General features: G+C 43.1%; 1 protein-coding gene across 1 annotated transcript in view; it reads right to left on the reverse strand.

Moving 5' to 3' along the window:
• The window catches only part of DGKQ (diacylglycerol kinase theta), a 169944-nt gene that overhangs the window by 41797 nt on the left and 107200 nt on the right, over nucleotides 1–20947 (reverse strand). The window contains exon 10 of the mRNA XM_077251980.1: nucleotides 6820–6910. Within this exon, the coding sequence (XP_077108095.1) occupies nucleotides 6820–6910 (91 nt within the window). The remainder of the gene's footprint in view (nucleotides 1–6819; nucleotides 6911–20947) is intronic.

Raw genomic sequence — 20947 nt, forward strand, 5'->3', positions numbered from 1 at the left:
AGAACGTACATTCACATTTTTAAGTGGTCTTAAACGAGGGTCCTAGCAATCAGATAACCCACAGGCCAAACATTTAGTTATCCAATGGCAATAGACAAACTATGCTTACGACTACAGGCGTGTGATATGTCAGAAACGTGTCAAGGTGTTTTAATGCTTTTTTCAAGAAATAAGCCATTTTAAGGATTGCTAAATAGCCCTTCTAGATGTTAAGACTTAAGAAATGTTCAAATCTAAATTCTGATGTAGATGGTGTTCATGCTGTCTCATGAATGATCTTTCCAGCGCCACTGCCATATCCATGTTAGTCCACAATGGCTGTTACAATGGTTCAAACTGGCCATACTTGGTTTATCACATTTGGTGGAGGACGAGTGTTCTTATTCGGAGCATTCTTTCAAAAAGATCTTTGAGAGCTAGCAAGTGAAATATTTAAACATGGAAAATGTTGGATTAATTGATTGTTTGAAGTTGACTTTTACTCAATGTGAGAATTGTTTTGGGTGAAATTGTTCATTTTGATCAATTTTACCAACATAGACTATGATGATCTTTGCTGATTTCTTGATGTCAGACATACATTCATCTTGGGTTTAGGAAATTCAAGGTTTTTGCAACGTATTTGGAGATTGAGATGGTGTTTTGGTTTTCGCTTTACTCAGTCCAAATCTAAATTTGACAATATCCTAGACACGCAAATTGAATAATAAATGTAATACTATGAAGGTAATATAGGTGCATCGAGTGATCTATTTCAAGTATTTATTTCTGTAATGTTGATGATTATGGCTTATAGCCTATGAAAACCCAAAAGTCATTATCTCAGTAAATTAGAATACTTTATAACACCAGCTTGAAAAATGATTTTAAAATCCGAAATGTTGGCCTACTATAATGTATGTTCAGTAAATGCACAGCCATCTAGCAGGAAATTTTAGAGCACTTCATGCTAGTCCTGGTCGTTGCAGTAGAGAGTGATGGTACGTCTGATGGCACTAAAAGCGTTCACCTGACCAGGTATCACAGTCACACACTACACTTCACACTCCGGCCACCAGGGGGAGCAAAAGGTTCTATGTATTAGGCCACTCCTCACACTCTGGTAAAACTGGGAGTCGGATAGGAAGTTAGGGAGAAGCTGACTGGGTTTTGCCCAGGTAACATCTAGTGAGAGAGAGAGTTGCTTGGGAAGACTCAGGGAGGTCCCTGTCAGGGGTGGGATCCTGACAGTGGCCTAGCACGAGACAGATCGTTACGGAGCTGCGCCTGCACTTCATTGCGGCGGCATCTTAAGAAAGGACACGAAGCAAAGTATATTGTGGAGAAGTGAGAAACGAGATCACAGCACAAAGGAGATAGAACCAGGAGGAGTCGTTCCCCAAGATCGGCAACATCCTTCTGAGGCGCGTAGCCGGCGGCTGGAACGCCGAGGAAGTAATAGACTCTACGCATTACTTTGAACTACGGCTGGGCAGTTAACTCTAGGTTGGCTGTCTCACCTTTACACCTAATGAAGACAACGGAGGCAATTGTGGGAGAGGGGCGTCTCTAGGGTCCCTATAAAATAGCTCCAGGCCTACCCCGTCATACGGGTGCGTCCTATCCAAACCATCTGGGGGACGGAGAGAAAGAACAGAAACAAACACGACAGTTGTGAGGACTATCCCGTGGTGCTCAGCAGGGAGGTACTACAACACACAGGCGCTAGTAGGTAGGCACTGATTTCCACCTGCAAAGGGAACTCTGGATGTGCCTTCGGACCGGCCGGTCTCAGACAGCCCTGTTAGCAGTGCTCTGGATTGCAGATGCCGAAGCCTTCAGTAAAGAGGTAAAGAGACTGCAACCCTGTGTCCTCGTCATTTACTGCGACCTACACCATTACCATCTACTCATCAAGGGAAGCCCTGGGGACATACTTCACCTGTGGGAAGTTACACCAACTAGCTGCCATTCCATCACCCCAGCGGACCCCTAGCAGCGTCGGTCACCCTGACCGAATACCACAGGTGGCACTACGAACACTTGACAAACTCTCACCTACACCTTTATTTGGGCGCCCCTTAGCAGGGCCACGGACCGGGTCGGGCCACCGTGACACCCCTAGAACCGAGACCAAGGGACCCGGTACCGAGTACCCCGCTGCCCTGCGTCTGGGGACCGCTCCACTTCCCTCTGCTGACAAGCTTTTTGGAGATGGAAATTTCATTCTCCAGCAGGACTTGGCATCTATCCACACTGCCAAAAGTACCAATACCTGGTTTAAAAACAACAGCATCACTGTGATTGATTGGCCAGAAAAACCGCCTGACCGTAACCACATGGAGAATCTATTGGATATTGTCAAGAGGAAGATGAGACACCAGACCCAACAATGCAGCTGAGCTGAAGACTGCTATCAAAGCAACTTGGGCTTCCTAACACCTCAGCAGTGCCACAGGCTGATCACCTCCATGCCATGCCGCATTGAGTGCATTTACTGAATACAGATTTCAGTAGGCCAACATTTCGGATTTTAAAATCATTTTTCAAGCTGGTGTTATAAAGTATTCCAATTTACTGAGATAACCCAAAAGTCATTTTCATTGGCTGTTAGCCATAATCATCAACATTAACAGAAACAAACACTTGAAATAGATCACTCTGTCTGTAAGTGAACTTTTTGATATTCTAATTTTGTGAGGTGCACCTGTATATTAAGGGAATTATTCAACTTTTAGGATATAAAAAAAAAAAGTCTACAAAGTTTTGCAGAAAAATTTGAAACTTTTCCCCCCACGATTTTGAAAAGTAGAAAAAAAGGGGGGGTGGAGTGGTAGAGGAACTTTACAAAAAAGTGTGTGCGAAAACACTATCTGATAAGTTATATTAATTTCTGTGGGTAATTATAAAGCACAGTAAAATGTATAGCTGCTCTTAGCACAGGTAGATTTTATTTTAGGAAACGGACAGCTAAGGATGCATCGATCTTGTTAAAGGGAACCTGTCAGCAGGATTGTGCACAGTAACCTACACACAGAGTCAGGTCGGCGCCGTTATACTGAATAAAATGATACCTGGGTGATGAAATCAGTCTTGTGGTTGCTGTTTAATCTGTATTTTCAGTTTTCAGTTAATGATATGCTTGTGCTCCGGGGGTGCGTGTGTGTGTGGGTCTTTATGTTGTGCTCTGCTTAGGTACTCATACTGATGGCTTATGACAGGTCAGTGATCCCTCAGTAACCTGCTCCTAGTTTACATTCTAAATATTATATATGGTATATTGAAAAAAAAAATCACCGACAGCAGGCAGGTCCGGTGGCAGTGCCTACGCTGCAGCATAATCGCATGTATAATGTGTATTTAATTATTTCATTTGCCGGTCTAAATACATTCCAAAAAAAAAATTCTGTCTAGAGCAAAAAAAAAAAATTAAAATTCTCCACCAAGATGGCGCCGCTGGAGCTTGCGCAGTAGCATCTACCGGATCGCCAATAGATGCTACTGCTCCAGCACTGCCATCTTAGTGGAGTCAGGTTTTTTTTCCCCACTAGCAAGATGGTGCCCCAGGCGAATGTGCAGCAGCATCTATCAGCGATCCGATAGATCTGTGTTCCCCAACTCCAGTCCTCAAGGCCCACCAACAGATCATGTTCTCAGGATTTCCTTTGTACTGCACAGGTGATGCAATTATCAACTGGGCAATACTAAGGAATTCTTGAAAACATGATCTGTTGGTGGGCCTTGAGGACTGGAGTTGGGGAACACTGATATATCGGATTGCTGATAGATGCTATTGTGCAGGCACGGCCGGCGCCATTTTGAGAGTTTTTTTTCCCCTTTCTGAATTTATTTATATCAGCAAATAAAATAATTAAATGCACATTATAGAGATCATGCTGCAGTGCAGGCACTGCCGTCTGCCTGCTGAAGCTGATTTTAAAAAAAATATATAGTATTCAGTACGTAAGCCATCAGTATAAGCACAGCACCACATGAAGGTGCCCCCCACAGGCCACCCCGGGGCACAAGCATATCATTAACTCAAAACTGAAAATAAAGATTAAACAACAACCACGAGACAGATTTCACCAACCACGGTATCATTTCATTCAATATAACGGCGCCAACCTGACTGTCTGTAGGTTACTGTGCACAATCCTGCTGACAGCTTCCCTTTAAGCAGCTGTACACCTGTGTGTAATAAATGTACTATCTCATGTACTAGTGATGTACCGTATATACTCGAGTATAAGCCGACCCGAGTATAAGCTGACCCCCCTAATTTTGCCACAAAAAACTGGGAAAACTTATTGACTCGAGCATAAGCCTATGGTGGAAAAGGCAGCAGCTACCGGTGAATTTCAAAATTAAAAATAGATGCTCCATACCGTTCATTATGGCCCCATAGATGCTCGACATAAAGCTGTGCCACATATAATGCTCTGCACCGTTCATTATGGCCCCATAGATGCTCCATATAAAGCTGTGCCACATATAATGCTCTGCACTGTTCATTATGGCCCCATAGATGCTCCACATAAAGCTGTGCCATATATAATGCTCTGCACAGTTCATTATGGCCCCATAGATGCTCCATAGAAAGCTGTGCCATATACAATGCTCTGCACCTTTGATTATGACCCCATAGATAGCTGTGCCATATACAATGCTCTGCACCTTTGATTATGGCCCCATAGATAGCTGTGCCATATATAATGCTCTGCACCTTTGATTATGGCCCCATAGATAGCTGTGCCATATATAATGCTCTGCACCTTTGATTATGGCCCCATAGATAGCTGTGCCATATATAATGCTCTGCACCTTTGACCTTTGATTATGGCCCCATAGATGCTCCACATAAAGCTGTGCCTTATATATAGTGCTCTGCACCGTTGCCCCATAGATGCTCCACATAAAGCTGTGCCTTATATATAGTGCTCTGCACCGTTGCCCCATAGATGCTCCACATAAAGCTGTGCCATATATAATGCTCTGCACCGTTGCCCCATGGATGCTCCACATAAAGCTGTGCCTTATATATAGTGCTCTGCACCGTTGCCCCATAGATACTCCACATAAATCTGTGCCATTGCTGCTGCAATAAAAAAAAAAAAAAACACATACTCACCTCTCTTGTTTGCAGCTCCTCAGCGTCCGGTCCCGGCATCTCTCCGCACTGACTGATCAGGCAGAGGGCGGCGCGCACACTATATGCGTCATCGCGCCCTCTGACCTGCACAGTCAGAGCAAGAGGACGCGAAGACAGAGCGGCGCCCGGCGGGTGGAACGAGGGAAGGTAAATATGTAATACTTACCTGCTCCCGGCGTCCCGCTCCTTCCCCCGGACAGCTGGTCTTCGGTGCCGCAGCCTCTTCCTCTGTCAGCGGTCACCGCTGATTAGAGAAATGAATTATGCGGCTCCGCCCCTATGGGAGGTGGAGCAGCCTATTCATTTCTCTAATGAGCGGTCCCACGTGACCGCTGAACAGGGGAAGAGCTGCGGCACCGAAGACCGTGGGACGGGCAGGGGGAGCGCCAGGAGCCCCGGAAGCAGGTAAGTATACATCAGCGCCCTCTCCCCCTCACCAGCCGACCGTGACTCGAGTATAAGCCGAGGGGGCACTTTCAGCCCAAAAATTTGGGCTGAAAATCTCGGCTTATACTCGAGTATATACGGTAATTTCACTTTTACATTACACTTTGTAGCAATGTTAAGTCACCAATTTCTATCTCTATACAGTACATGCATGCTCAAAAAAATTAAGAGAACACTTGAACATCAAAATAAAACCTCAACTCAATTAAACATAAGCGTTATCAACCTGAGACATAAGCAATTGTGAATAAATGTATCTTGCCATGGCACAAATGAAAGTGACAACAGTTAAAACGGGGAGGTAACGGCAAGACATCCATTGAAAGGGAATAATAGTTCTGCAGGTGGTGGAGAGACAATTCTTCCATATTTATCCTTACTGATGGATTCTTCTTTAGTCTTATGATTTGCTAGTGTCTTTGTAGCATGAGTAGTTCTCTCCAGCCCATTTAGGTTGCACAGGATGTCCAGCTCCTCCAGAATGGCACATCCACACGTGCTATCACAGAAGGATTTGCTTTGTCCGTCGGTGCAGTCTCAAGAGCATTGAGCAGGTAACTGGACATGGGTCATTGAGGATAGCCATAGTTGGTCTTAAAGGGAATCATTCCCTCAATAGGACTAGGATCTGCTTCTTTGTACGTGAAGGAACAGGAGGAGCACTGCAAGAAGCCTACACCAGCAGGTAACTGGTGTACATGTTTCTGCCCAAACTGTCAGAAGGATTGAGGGTGACATTAGGGACTGAAGTCCTCTAGGGGAAATTGTGCTTACAGCCCAGCATTGTGCAGTTTGATTGGCATTTACAAGCAGTTTTCTTGACATAATTGCAGGCTCAAACTGAGCACATCTGACATAATTTGTGAGGGCCCAGAAGCTGGACCCCCCAGGGATTGGGAAATGATCACCTATTCTATGGCTTTGCAAACTTCGTACAACCCCTTTAACTTTATGAGCAATTTGAAATTCAGCCCTCTAATGATCATTTTGGTTTTAATTGACTGTTGCTACATGATTTTTTAATCAATTAAATACACAATTTATATCACTAAAGGTTTTCAATGTGAAAGTTTCGTTCTTCTAGAACCACTGTGTGATGCAAGTGCTACCTTTATATTATTTTTTTTTTTGAGTAGTATATTAAAAAGGTTGTTGAGTTGATGCTTCAAATAAACAATGAACACCCCTTCAAAAAAGGGAGAAACATTTTGTGATACACAAAGTAAGTATATAAAAATTACCAAACGTCCAAGCTGAGGCAGAACTTCTTGAATGACGCTTTGCACAGTGTTCTCATGGTTAACCGTAATAGCTATATAAGCCACACCCACTCTAGAAATAAGAAATGGCAAACATAGTTAAAGCAAGGAAGCGATATGGAAACACCAGGAAAAAAGCATGAAAAACTGGAAATGGTCACATCACATGCCTCTTATTTTATTTAAAAACATACACATGTGAATACACAAGGAAGTTTTGACCTTTCTTTTGAAATATCATGATTCTCGTCCAATCCAAAAAAACTGTAAAGATGCCACTTTTCTTTAAGTTTGTTAGAAAGATAGACCCAAGGTTTTCCATAGAATTCTGGCATTAAAGGATATCTGTAAGTAGGATCAATCTTCCTCCGCCGTCTATATGGGCTTGTAGTTTATATAAAATTAAATAAAATGATACCTTAATATCCGCAATTGGATGTCTCATTGCAGAGAAATCTACATTATATAAATTAACTGTTCAGGACTATGGGCCGGACATGGATCTCCCAGAGAATCTGCCTCCAGAGCTTATATTAAATAAAAGAGGGTTTTACCAGTGCGAGACATTAACGGCTGACAGTCCGCTCTTCTGATCTACATGTCTCATACTGGTAACTCCCCCTTTCATATGTAATAAACTCTGGTAGATTATCAGGGAGATCAGTATCCATCTCATAGATCTTAGCAGATCATTTACATTTAAGAAAAATGTTGATTTCTCTAGAATAAGACATAGGCTTAAGGTACCTTCACACTAAGCGACGCTGCAGCGATATCGAAAACGATGCTGATCGCTGCAGCGTCGCTGTGTGGTCGCTGGAGAGCTGTCACACAGACAGCTCTGCAGCGACCAACTATGCCGAAGTTCCCGGGTAACCAGGGTAAACATCAGGTTGCTATGCGCAGGGCCGCGCTTAGTAACCCGATGTTTACCCTGGTTACCAGTGTAAAATGTGAAAAAACAAACACTACATACTTACATTCGCGTCCCCCGGCGTCCGCTTCCCTGCACTGTGTAAGCGCCGGCAGTAGCAGGGCACAGCGGTGACGTCACCGCTGTGCTTTGCTTTCCGGCCGGCACTGACACATTCAGTGCAGGAAGCTCTGAGCAGCAGCACGGACGCCGGGGGACGTGACAGACATCTAAGGGTGAGTATGTACTGTTTTTTTTTTTACTTTTACAATGGTAACCAGGGTAAATATCGGGTTACTAAGCGCGGCCCTGTGCTTAGTAACCCGATATTTACCCTGGTTACCACTGTAAAACATTGCTGGCATCGTTGCTTTTGCTGTCAAACACGACGATACACGCCGATCTGATGACCAAATAAAGTTCTGAACTTTCAGCAACGACCAGCGATATCACAGCAGGATCCAGATCGCTGCTGCGTGTCAAACACAACGATATCGCTATCCAGGACGCTGCAACGTCACGGATCGCTGTCGTTATCGCTGCAAAGTCGTTTAGTGTGAAGGTACCTTTACAGTTATCAAGATATCTTACAGAACTTTCTATAACCTACAAGCCCATATAGATAGCTTAGGATGGTTGATCCTACTGACAGATAACCTTTAAGCTGTTTGAAATGTTACAAATCCTGTAACTTTTGATGTTTTTAAGTCAATCCATGCCAGCTACCCCAACTTTTTAAAAAGTGGTATGAGCTTAGTGGGTTGGGTGAATAGCCGAGAATCCTTAGGCTATGTGCACACGTTCAGGAATTCTTGCAGAAAATTCCTGAGAAAAACCTGAAATTTTCTGCAAGAAATCTGCATGCGTTTTTTGCGCGTTTTTGGTGTTTTTTTTTCCCGGACATTTCCCAATGCATTTTATAGTGGGAAATCGGCAAAAAAAAAAGCAAAATTAATGAACATGCTCCTTTTTTTACCGCGATGCATTTTTTTCGTGGAAAAAAAACCGTATCATGTGCACAAAACATGCAGAATTCATTCTAAATGATGGGATGCATATTGTATGCTGTTTTTTGCGGTTTTATAGCGTTTTTATCGGGAAAAAAATCAGCAACGTGTGCACACAGCCTTAAAATTAATCATAAATTTATGCCACAATTAATTATGTTATAAATCACAAAAGAAACATACTGCAGAACCTGACTGCAGGACATTTTCTGCAGTGGGCCAGGGCAGCTAAAACATGTGCCACATTCATCTTACACCAGCATACTCACAGTACTACATACTACAGTACTAAGAGACTTGATGAATCAGGACCATAACCTCTTTCCATAGTCGCATAATCCCCACTATGTGTACACCCTTGTAGAGATAATCAATATAATACGGTTTTAAAGTTCTTGTAGACCTCACTCACACATAACACCACTAACAGCAGTATTCAACAAGGAAAAAAACAGCAAGTGAAACTAAAAGAGCAGGCTGTGGTTTTAAATGTTATATGGAACTAATAAACAGCCTGTGGTCACCGTAGTTCGATATCTGGGCAGCCAAAATGTAACAAAGTTGTGTCAAGAAGCATTAGTAACAATTAAAATTACTAATGTATTAACTAAATGTAAAATCCTAACAGGAATTCTGAGTTCATAGGTGGGGGAATCCTCTTCGCCAGAGCAGAGAGAAAATGCAAATAGTGTCTCTGGCTGTTGAAGCATCTTGCCCTTGGAATTACACAGACAGCCCATTGATTTTAAGTGGTGGTATTGCAAGGAAATTCAATGCCACCTTATTGATGGTGGTCAGAGAAGCTGGACATCTTGGGTTCAGTTTCTCATCAGGTGACACATCTAACAAAAGTGTTGCCCCAGGCTATGTGCGCTCATTGAGTATTTGCTTGCAGAAATTTCTGCAAGGTTTCCGCATCTCTTGGCAGGAAAAACGCTGCGGCAAAAATGCATGTTTTTGCTGCGTTTTTTGTATGCGTTTTTGTACAGCAATGAAGACTTTGAGCTAAATAAACATATTTATAAAAAAGTTTTGTCATGTAATTTCTTGGCTCAACATAACATTTCATGCTGATGCAGTGGCATCAGGGTAATGGGATAAGGGCTTGGTGTCAGCTGTCAATAACACCTAGCTCTAGGCTGAGTAATGAAAAGGTGTCAGCCCGAGACGCTCATTACCAAGACGGTAAGTAAACACAAACACGAAGAAACACACACATTGTCACCAACCTATGTAGGAGCGTTAACAGAACGAACGTACACAGGCTGTAACCAGACAGTAATTGTTAATTTTAAAGAAACAAAAAATGTGTGGGCTCCCGCGTAATTTTAATAACTAGCAGAGGGAAAGGTGAAGGCTGATGTAAATGTTAAGGGAAGGAGACAATAGCCATAAAGGTTCTCAGGCTATTAATATCAGCTCACATTTGTTTGCTTAGCTTTTACTGGTTAGTTTACAGGGGGACCCCAGAACAGAATTGACATAGGGTCCCCCTTTAAAATTTAACCGGCAAAGGCTAGGTAGACAGATGCGGGCTGATATTAATAGCCTAGAAAGGGGCCATGGATATTGGTCCCTCCTAGACTAAAAACATCAGCTCTCAGCCGCCCCAGAAAAGGCATCTATAACATGCACCAAATCTGGCGCTTAGGCTCGCTCTTCCCACTTGCTCTGTAGCGTTGGCAAGTGAAGTTCATATTTGTGGGGCTGATGTCACCTTTGTATTGTCAGGTGACATCAAGCCCACAGGTTATTAATGGAGAGGCGTCTATAAGACACCTATCCATTATTAACCTCATAGTGATATTGTATAAAAACACAGACACCCAGAATAAAATCCTTTATTTGAAATAATGACACAGACTCCTTTAATTAATCTTAATCAAACCATAATTACTGAACACCTAATCCACCGACGCCAATGTCTCCTGCACCAAAAATAAAATAAACCACAATATTCCTCACCTGTCCGCAGAGAAGATAATCCATAATGTCCCACGACGATCCTGATCACTTTGAGAGCGGTCGGTCACTGATCCTTTTCAGAGAGATCCGCTTTATGGGGAGGAAGGCTATTGCTGTGGACTGGATGAGATAAAGGTAGACCTCTATATCTCAATGAGAATTTTTTTTTATAAAGTATGTAGTATCTGAAAAAAATATAGTATGCAAAAACAAAAATTGTTCTAAAAAAAATTATACATTTTCTGCTCACATACTAGCATGTATGGTTATAGATAGTTGAATAAAATGATACCTTCAAATCTGAGATCTGATTCCAGAGAAATCCATGTTTTATTATATGTAAATGAGCTGTTCCAGGTTATGGGCCAGACACTGATCTGCATGAGAATCTGCCTCCATCTTATTATAAATAAAAGGGGAGTTACCAGTGTGAGGTGTAATGGCCGCTCTCCTGATCTCACTGCAGAGCTGTGTGTGATTATACCTGACACATCTGTAGGTCACTCTCAGCTTCCACCTCACAGGCAGACAGGGCTGCAATATTGTTCAGAGCTGTGACAGCTGCAGCAAATGTGTTTGTAAGGAGACAAAGTTCACATCTACTGTTCTGTGTTAGTTACACAATTTTAACACCCCCTTTAATTTAAAATATGATTCGAAGACAGATTCTCAGGGAGATCAATTTATTTAACTTACAATTACCTACATGCCCATATAAACGACTTAGGATGGTAGATCCCGACAGATTCCATTGAATGTAAAACTGACAACATACCTTTTCCACAGTCTTAACTTTTAGTTTAAGAAGCACTCTCATCCAAATTTTTCTCCTAATATATTGCAATCATCATATCATATTATATGACGCTGCATACTAACAATTGCTTATATTTCCCTTCTACTCAGCTAATTTTTTTTAATCACATGACTAAAAACTGACTAGCTGAATCCTTCTAAGCTTTATGTAAAAACAGGAGGTCTATTTTCCTGTATGAGTCATGAGTCAGTGCAAAAGTCCCTCAAGGGGATGGGGGGTGGAGGGGAGCAGCAGTGTCAGGAGCTGAAGAGGGGGATGATAAATGCATGGAAAAGAGATTTCCGGTTTCTACATAGAACAGAGAAAAGAGAAGAATTAGCTGGTAGAAATGCAAAATGAGCAATTTTAAGTATACAGTGCTATATAATATGATGACCGCAATATTTTAAGGGGATAAAAACTTCGATAGGAGTGCTTCTTTAAAGCAAACCTGTCTGGTCCTCGAAACACAGTGGGCGACGAATGCACAGATTGAAAGCATCACTTGCTGATAGATGCATGCGCTGCCATTTGTTGAAGCTAAATATTTTTTTCTGAAGACCAGAATATTACGCACAGGTGCAGTATGTAAAACAGGTGGCAGGTCACTGAAGGTTTAGCGACCTGCCACTTAAAGGGAACTTGTCACCACCCCCTAGGGCGTTCTTAAGTAAAAGAGCCACCTTCAGCAGCACTAAGGCTGCATTCTGTGAAGGTGGCTCTTACGTTTCTGGTCCGTAGTAACACTGAAATATTGACTTTTATAAATTGTGCCCCATACCTGTATTGAGTCCTAGAGGTATGGTGTCTCCCCGTTTCAGCTGCCTCCCAGCCGTCCATCATCCAGCTCTTGGGTCTGTGCGCCGCCTCCTGTGTTGCTGTTACATGCCCTGCGCCTGCCCCATCTCCCTCCTCTTTCCTCCCTCGGCAGCTTCTGATGAGCTGACCTGAACTGCGTGTGGGAGCTCAGCTCATCAAACAGAATGCAGCCTTGGTGCTGCTGAAGGTGGCTCTTTTATTGCCCTGGGGGGGGGGGGGGGTTGACAAGTTCCCTTTATAATAATAATAATGATTTTATTTATATAGCGCCAACATATTCCACAGCGCTTTACAACTTATAGAGGGGACTTGTACAGACAGTAGACATTACAGCATAACAGAAATCACAGTTCAAAACAGATACCAGGAGGAATGAGGGCCCTTCTCGCAAGCTTACAAACTATAAGGAAAAGGGGAGACACGAGAGGTGGATGGTAACAGTTGCTTTAGTTATTTGGACCAGCCATAGTGTAAGGCTCGGGTGTTCATGTAAAGCTGCATGAACCAGTTAACAGCCTAAGTGTGTAGCAGTACAGACACAGAGGGCTATTGACTGCATAAAGTGTATGAGAACATGATGCGAGGAACCTGATTATGTTTTTTTTTTTTTTTTTATTATTATTAGGCCACACAGGGATAGTTAGGTTAATGCATTGAGGCGGTAGGCCAGTCTGAACAAATGAGTTTTTAGGGCACGCTTAAAACTGTGGGGATTGGGGATTAATCGTATTAACCTAGGTAGTGCATTCCAAAGAATCGGCGCAGCACGTGTAAAGTCTTGGAGACGGGAGTGGGAGGTTCTGATTATTGGGGATGCTAACCTGAGGTCATTAGCGGAGCGGAGGGCACGGGTAGGGTGGTAGACTGAGACCAGAGAGGAGATGTAGGGTGGTGCTGAGCCATGGAGTGCTTTGTGGATGAGGGTAGTAGTTTTGTACTGGATTCTGGAGTGGATGGGTAGCCAGTGTAATGACTGGCACAAGGTAGAGGCATCGGTGTAACGGTTGGTGAAGAATATGATCCTGGCAGCAGCATTCAGGACAGATTGGAGAGGGGAGAGTTTGGTAAGAGGGAGGCCGATTAGTAGAGAGTTACAATAGTCCAGACGAGAATGAATAAGTGAGACAGTAAAGGCCCCGTCTCACATAGCGAGATCGCTAGCGAGATCGCTGCTGAGTCACAAGTTTTGTGACGCAACAGCGACCTCAGTAGCGATCTCGCTATGTGTGACACGTACCAGCCATCAGGCCCCTGCTGCGAGATCGCTGGTCGTGTCGGAATGGCCTGGACCTTTTTTTGGTCGTTGAGGTCCCGCTGACATCGCTGAATCGGTGTGTGTGACACCGATCCAGCGATGTCTTCACTGGTAACCAGGGTAAACATCGGGTTACTAAGCGCAGGGCCGCGCTTAGTAACCCGATGTTTACCCTGGTTACCAGCGTAAATGTAAAAAAAAAAAAAAACAGTACATACTCACCATCTGTTGCCCGTCAGGCCCCTTGGCGTCTGCTTCCTGCTCTGACTGCCGCCGTAAAGTGAGAGCACAGCAGTGATGTCACCGCTGCGCTCTGCTCTCACTGTACGGCGGCAGTCAGAGCAGGAAGCAGACGCCAAGTGACCTGACGGGCAACAGATGGTGAGTATGTACTGTTTGTTTTTTTTTACATTTACGCTGGTAACCAGGGTAAACATCGGGTTACTAAGCGCGGCCCTGCGCTTAGTAACCCGATGTTTACCCTGGTTACCCGGGTGCTGCAGGGGGACTTCGGCATCGTTGAAGACAGTTTCAACGATGCCGAAGTCGTTCCCCTGATCGTTGGTCGCTGGAGAGAGCTGTCTGTGTGACAGCTCCCCAGCGACCACACAGCGACAAAACAGCGACGCTGCAGCGATCAGCATCGTTGTCTGTATCGCTGCAGCGTCGCTGTGTGAGACGGGGCCTTAAGAGTTTTTGCAGAGTCGAAAGTAAGAAAAGGGCGAATTCTAGAAATATTTTTGAGATGCAGATAAGAAGAGCGAGCCAGTGATCGGATGTGGGGGGTGAATGAAAGCTCGGAATCAAGGATGACCCCAAGGCAGCGGGCATGTTGCTTGGGAGTAATGGTGGAACCGCACACGGAGATGGCAATGTCAGGCAAAGGTAGGTTAGTAGAGGGAGAGAACACGAGGAGTTCAGTTTTTGACAGGTTCAGTTTCAGATAGAGGGAGGACATGATGTTAGAGACAGCGGTAAGACAATCACTGGTGTTTTCTAAGAAGGTCGGCGTGAAAGCAGGAGAAGAGGTGTATAATTGGGTGTCGTCAGCATAGAGATGGTACTGGAAACCAAATCTACTGATTGTTTGTCCAATAGGGGCAGTATACAAAGAGAAGAGGAGGGGGCCTAGGTCTGATCCTTGAGGAACCCCAACAGTAAGGGGAAGGGGAGAGGAGGAGGAACCAGCAAAACATACAGTGAAGGATCGGTCAGAGAGATAGGAGGAGAACCAAGAGAGAACCCAGAATGATTATGATGAAGCCAGAGCACAAAAAAAAAGCCTCACCCACGGGCCTGGAGCATGAGCACAAGACGGTTTTCATCAACCCAGGTACAATTTTAATCAGTGTAATGGCACCATCCTGCAATGCCTGTAGTTTAACTTACCATGACCTCTGATTCATTACTGTACACAGTCTGCATGAATCGGACACTAGCTCCATAACTTCAGTAAGGTTAGCTTTCCACACAAGCTGTGGTGTTTGAGAAAGAACATGCAGTTAAAAGCTGGCTGGCAGCCATGCCATGCCGCTAGGGTGACTAGTCCAAGAAATCGATTCTTGGCAGCTTCTCCCCACCCCTCTCCTTATAAAAAACATTTAGGCTATGTGCACACGTAGGAAATGTGGTGCAGAATTTTCTGCACTAAATCTGCATCTGCAGATTTGATGCAGTTTCTGTGCAGTTTCTATGCAGTTTCTATGCAGTTTCTATGCAGTTTCTGCGCAGATTCTATGCAGTTTCTGTGCAGTTTCTATGCAGATTCTATGCAGATTCTATGCAGTTTCTGCGCAGATTCTATGCAGTTTCTGTGCAGTTTCTGTGCAGTTTCTGTGCAGTTTCTGTGCAGTTTCTGTGCAGTTTCTGTGCAGTTTCTGTGCAGTTTCTGTGCAGTTTCTGTGCAGTTTCTATGCAGTTTCTGTGCAGTACAATGTAAATCAATGGGAAAAAAAAAAGCTGTGCACATGGTGCAGAAAAATCTGCAGCAGAAACGCTGCAGAACTGCACAAAAGAAGCGACGTGCACTTCTTTGAAATCTGCAGCGTTTCTGCGCAGATTTTTCTGCACCATGTGCACAGCTTTTTTTTTTTCCCATTGATTTACATTGTACTGTAAATCACAGTGCAGTTCTGCAGCGTTTCTGCAGCAGAAAAATCTGCTGCAGTTCTGCACCAATTCTGCACTAAATCTGCATCGTGTGCACATACCCTTAGGGAGAGACCTGTCCCACCTTTTCAACTAGTAACCCAAGCAGCATGGTCCCGGGAGAGCTTTTAAATGTTATTAATTTCTGAAATGATGCAGCACTTCAGAGTAAAATATACCAGCTACAAGTGACGGAAATGGGCTCTGATTCATGTTGATTGTAGTTTGGCAGGCATGGAGAGTGGGGGAAAAAGAGGGCACCACCAAAATTAAGTCTGGATCTACCTATCACATACCCAAAAAAGTACAAAGTGTATGTAAGGGCAAGGATCACCAAAAAAATAAATATAAATAATTTGACAGACAACAAAAACAAATTAAGAAGTATAGATGGCTATGACAAAAAATATATAGGACCACAACACTATAGTGTTGGGTCTAATTCTTGGAGTCTGAAAGATGTTAAAGTAAGCAACCAAATAAATACCTACGTATTAGCACAAACAGTATGCTACTGAGGGGAATAAGCTATAGTTGTGTAAGGAAAAATGTCCTAAAATAGCCTAAATGGAATAATATATACCAAAATATAAATAGATAAATGAAATGCCCAGGAGATCTATATCTTATGCAACCGAAAAGAGATCAGATAAAGTGTATGTGCAATATAATTGGACATCTATTGTGCACAACATCAGAAACACCAGATACAACTACAAATAGCAGCCATAAAAACCCATATAATGATGATATGAAAAGGCATATACTGTTGGCTCAAGAGTCAAAAACAAATAATCTGTACATAAAGTCTGAATAAGACAGAAAAACTTACTCATAAGAGAAAAAATATTGAAGCTAAATGGTAACCTGTAAGGATATACAGACAAGGATGCGGAGACTCCACGAGTATCGCCACTCCGGAATTTGGCTTCATCAGGGGTAATGGTATAACGGATATAATATATAAATATATTAATTACCTGGATTTGTTCCAGCCATGCAGGACGGTTGGCAGAATCATAGATAGAAATGGCCGTTGTTAATGTACACGTGAGCACTGGAAACAGAATAAGAAATCCACGGTGGAACGCATAGCCTGTCCAGGAAATGCATAACAGGTCTGGCAAAAAATGCAGAAGTGCCTGCACGGGTGCCATGTAGCAATGTTCGGCCAGCGCAGGCGCAGAGGCATGGATGGTTGGGTGTCATCCATCCGTGACAAGTAATGCGCCTGTGCACAGCCTAATGAGTATTAACATGGGTTATATAAGACACGACATTACAAAGATATTGGCGCAAGTACTGATAGATCGCAGTCATTCATATATCTTTGATGTGCCCACACAGCTGCATTTGCTAGTACACCTCTTTGAGACATTCCTAATTTTCATATTGATCAGTTTCTCACTGTACCTGAGGCAGATACAAGGAAAACTATCTCCCTGATGTGCCACAAGTCACTGGCAGATCTGATCTATGTCTGCATAGACCCAGCAGCTCTACTTTAAGGTACTGCGATAGCTGGGTCCAATAAAGGCATTAGCATTGTTCATTCTTCTATTCACTATACAGTACTCTTTGCGTGCTATGTAACCCAAAGCAGAAAAGCCAAAATTAAAAAGATACATTTTTTTAATAAAACCTGCTTAAAGTAGCCAATGTGATATATGTCAGAGTAAGAATGGTGAAACAGAAAAAATAGCTTTAGATAGGCAGCACAAAGAGTGCATTTTCTTTATCACAGCTAAGGAGAAATACAAAGTAAAGTTTGTATTTGTTCATTTAATGATTTATTTGATAAGTGTATTTAGAAGATTCCTGATAAAACTCACTGCAAAAATCTTAATTTTGGACTGTATTCCAGGTAACCATAATAAGGTGGACATATAAAGTATGTATGCAGTAATAACTCCTGAGCATAACAAGCATGTAAGAATCTACAAAATAGTTCAGAAACCACAAAAATACAGCATTCCGCAGTCACCACATCCTCCTTAAAATGGTCAATTGATGTGATGACAAATGTCATACACCTTCCTGTTTTGAAGTAAAAACACACTTAACCAGAGCTTCGACGCATGCACATTAACAGTACAACTGAAAGGCACAGGAAGAACTAATTATCATGCACTATATGCTGAGCGAACAAACAACTTTCAGTAAAAGATCAATTTACTAAAACAAGGCTATAGTGGCAGCAACACTATAATTACCTTCCCTTGCTCTATTGAGACTATGGAGACGAAGTATCATAAATCGGCCACAGCTGAAAAAAATTATCTAAAATCAGAGGCACACCTATAGCAAGCATAGGACGCAGCTTCCTTAAGTGCCTGAAGGGGGCCCCTTGTTGCACAGGAGGTCACCAGTGATCAGATACCCTACACTTAAAGAACACTCGAGGAACCAATTACAAACTTTACATTTATCCACTACTCGGGCAACCCCCTTCTGAGCTGCAATATTCCCAGTATAACATTACAACTGCCTACATTGCTGTGCCATTCCTGCAATGCTGGCACCTGATCTTCCGGAGCTCCTGTGACATTATTACGCCACAGGAGCCGCTACTTCACTCTCACTTCCTTCTGACATAACTGACATCTGGAGGAAGTGAGAGAGCAGCAGCAGCAGCAGTTTCCTATAAAGGAAGTGAAAGGACCGCAGATTGTTATGCCATGTGAGCCCTGCACCCAATGTCACACGAGTTCTGGGACACCAGGCACCAACATTGCAGGAACAGCAACAGATCCAAAAGGGAGTATAGGCTGCTTTTATTTTTTATAGGGAAATATGGTAACTGAGAAGGGGATGTCCAAGCAGTGACATCCCTAAAATCTCATAAAAGAACAAAAAGCCCTTTTTGCAGTCTTTCTACTTTAGCTGAAACAGTCACTAAAAGACAGAAGAGTGCATCAACATTAGCAGAGGCATAACAACCACGGTCACAAAGGTTGCGACCATGCGGGTGGGGGGGGATCACCAATGGCAGCACAATCTTCAACTGGATGTGCATCCTGAGACGCACATTCAGCTGACTTGTACTGCGGTGCAGAGACCAGTCAGGTGAGTGCGTGGCAATACATTCTGAAGGCCAATCAGAGGCCAGAAGCTGACGTATGGCAGTCCTGAAGTCAGTTGCTAGCATCAGAACAGAATGCGGGGTAGCATAGGAATGGTGAGGTTTTTTTTTTACTATGTATTAAAGAATAGCAGCAAAACAGAGGACATATAGCAGTTTTCCCACCTGCAAAGAATGGAGAGGTCTTTAATTTTTATCTTAGGTACAATTCACCTGTGAGAGAATCTTTAAAAAAACAAACAAAAAAAAAACAAAACCAGAAAATCACATCTTAAAATAATTAAATTGTTAAATTGCATTAAATATTTCATCACTCATCAACCAGCCAGAATTGTGGCTCTCGTAAATCTGTTAAATTTTCCTTTAAGAAGTCCTCCTACTCTGCCCTCATTGCCTATATTAATTGCACCTGTTTTAACGCATTACCTATATAATAAAGACACCTGTCCGCACACTCAATCACACTGCAACCTCTTCACCATGGCCAAGACCAAAAAGCTGTATAAGGACACCAGGGACAAATTGTAGACTTCAACAAGGCTGTGATGTGCTGCAAGCAGCTTGGTGAGAAGGCAAGAATTGCTGGAACAATTATTAGAAAATGGAAAAAACACCAGATGACTGTCAATCTTCCTCGGTCTGCGGCCCCTCGCAAGATCGTGGGACAAAGATGACTAGGAGAAAGGTCGAGAATCAGCCCAGAACCACATGGGAGGAACTGATAAATGACCTGACAAGAGCTGGGACCACAGTTTCAAACATTACCATTAGTAACACACTACGCCATCGTGATTTAAAATCCTGCAGGGCACGCAAGGTTCCTGCTTACGCCAGCACATGTCTGTTTGAAGTTCGCCAGTGACCATCTAGATGATCCAGAGGAGGCATGGGAAAAGATCATGTGGTCAGATGAGAACAAATAGAACTTTTTGGCATCAACGCCACTCGCAGTGTTTGGAGAAAGTAGGATGAGTACAATCCCGAGAACACCATCCCAAACGTGAAGCATGGTGGGGGCGAAACATCATACTTTGGGAGTGCTTTTCTGCAACGGGGACAGGACGACTGCACCGTATTGAAGGGAGGATGGATGGGGTCATGTTTTACGAGATTTTGGCCAACAACCTCCTTCCCTCATTAAAAATATTGAAGATTAGTTGTGGCTGGGATTTCCAGCATAACAATGACCTGAAACACATAGCCAGGGCAACTAAGGAGTGGCTCAGTAAGAAGCATTTCAATTTCCTGGAGTGGCCTAGCCAGGCTCCAGACCGGAACCCAATACAATATCTTTGTAGGAAGCTGAAACTCTGAAACCTGAAAGATCTGGAGAAGATCTGTATGGAGGAGTGGGCCAAACTCCCTGCTGCACGGTGTGCAAACTTTGTCAATAACTACAGGAAACCTCTGACCTTTGTGATTGCAAACAAAGTTTTTTGTAAAAAAATATTAAGTTCTGTTTTCTATTGTATCAAATACTTATTTCATGCAATAAAATGCAAATTAATTATATAACAACAATACAATTCAATTTTCTGGATTTTTCCCTGCGAGATATTAATCCATGACAGCATAGTGCGTTACTAATGGTAATGTTTGAGACTGTGGTCCCAGCTCTCTTCAGGACATTGATCAGGTCCTCCCGCGTAGTACTGGGCCGATTACGACCTTTCTCAGAATCATCCTTACACCAAAAGGCGAGATCTTGCATAAAGCCCCAGATCAAGGAAGATTGGCAGTCATTTTGTGTTTCTTCCATGTTCTAATAATTGTGCCAACAATTATGCCAACATTTGTTGCCTTCTCGCCAAGCTGCTTGCATATTGTCCTGCAACCCATCACAGCCTTGTGCAGGTCTACAATTCTGTCCCTGGTGTCCTTAGACAGCTTTTTGGTCTTGGCCATGGTGGAGGAGAGGTTGGCGTGTGATTGATTCAGTGTGTGAACAGGTCTTTGAGAGCCAGAATTCTGGCTGGTTGGTAGATGACCAATTATGTTATGCAATAAAATGCAAATTAATTATGTAAAAAGCATACAATGTGATTTTCTGGATTTTTTTTTTATTGACTCTGTCTCTCACAGTTGAAGTGTACCTACCATAGAAATTACAGACCTCTCTATTTTT

The sequence above is a fragment of the Ranitomeya variabilis genome, chromosome 1 (assembly GCF_051348905.1).
Source record: "Ranitomeya variabilis isolate aRanVar5 chromosome 1, aRanVar5.hap1, whole genome shotgun sequence".
NCBI lineage: Eukaryota > Metazoa > Chordata > Amphibia > Anura > Dendrobatidae > Ranitomeya > Ranitomeya variabilis.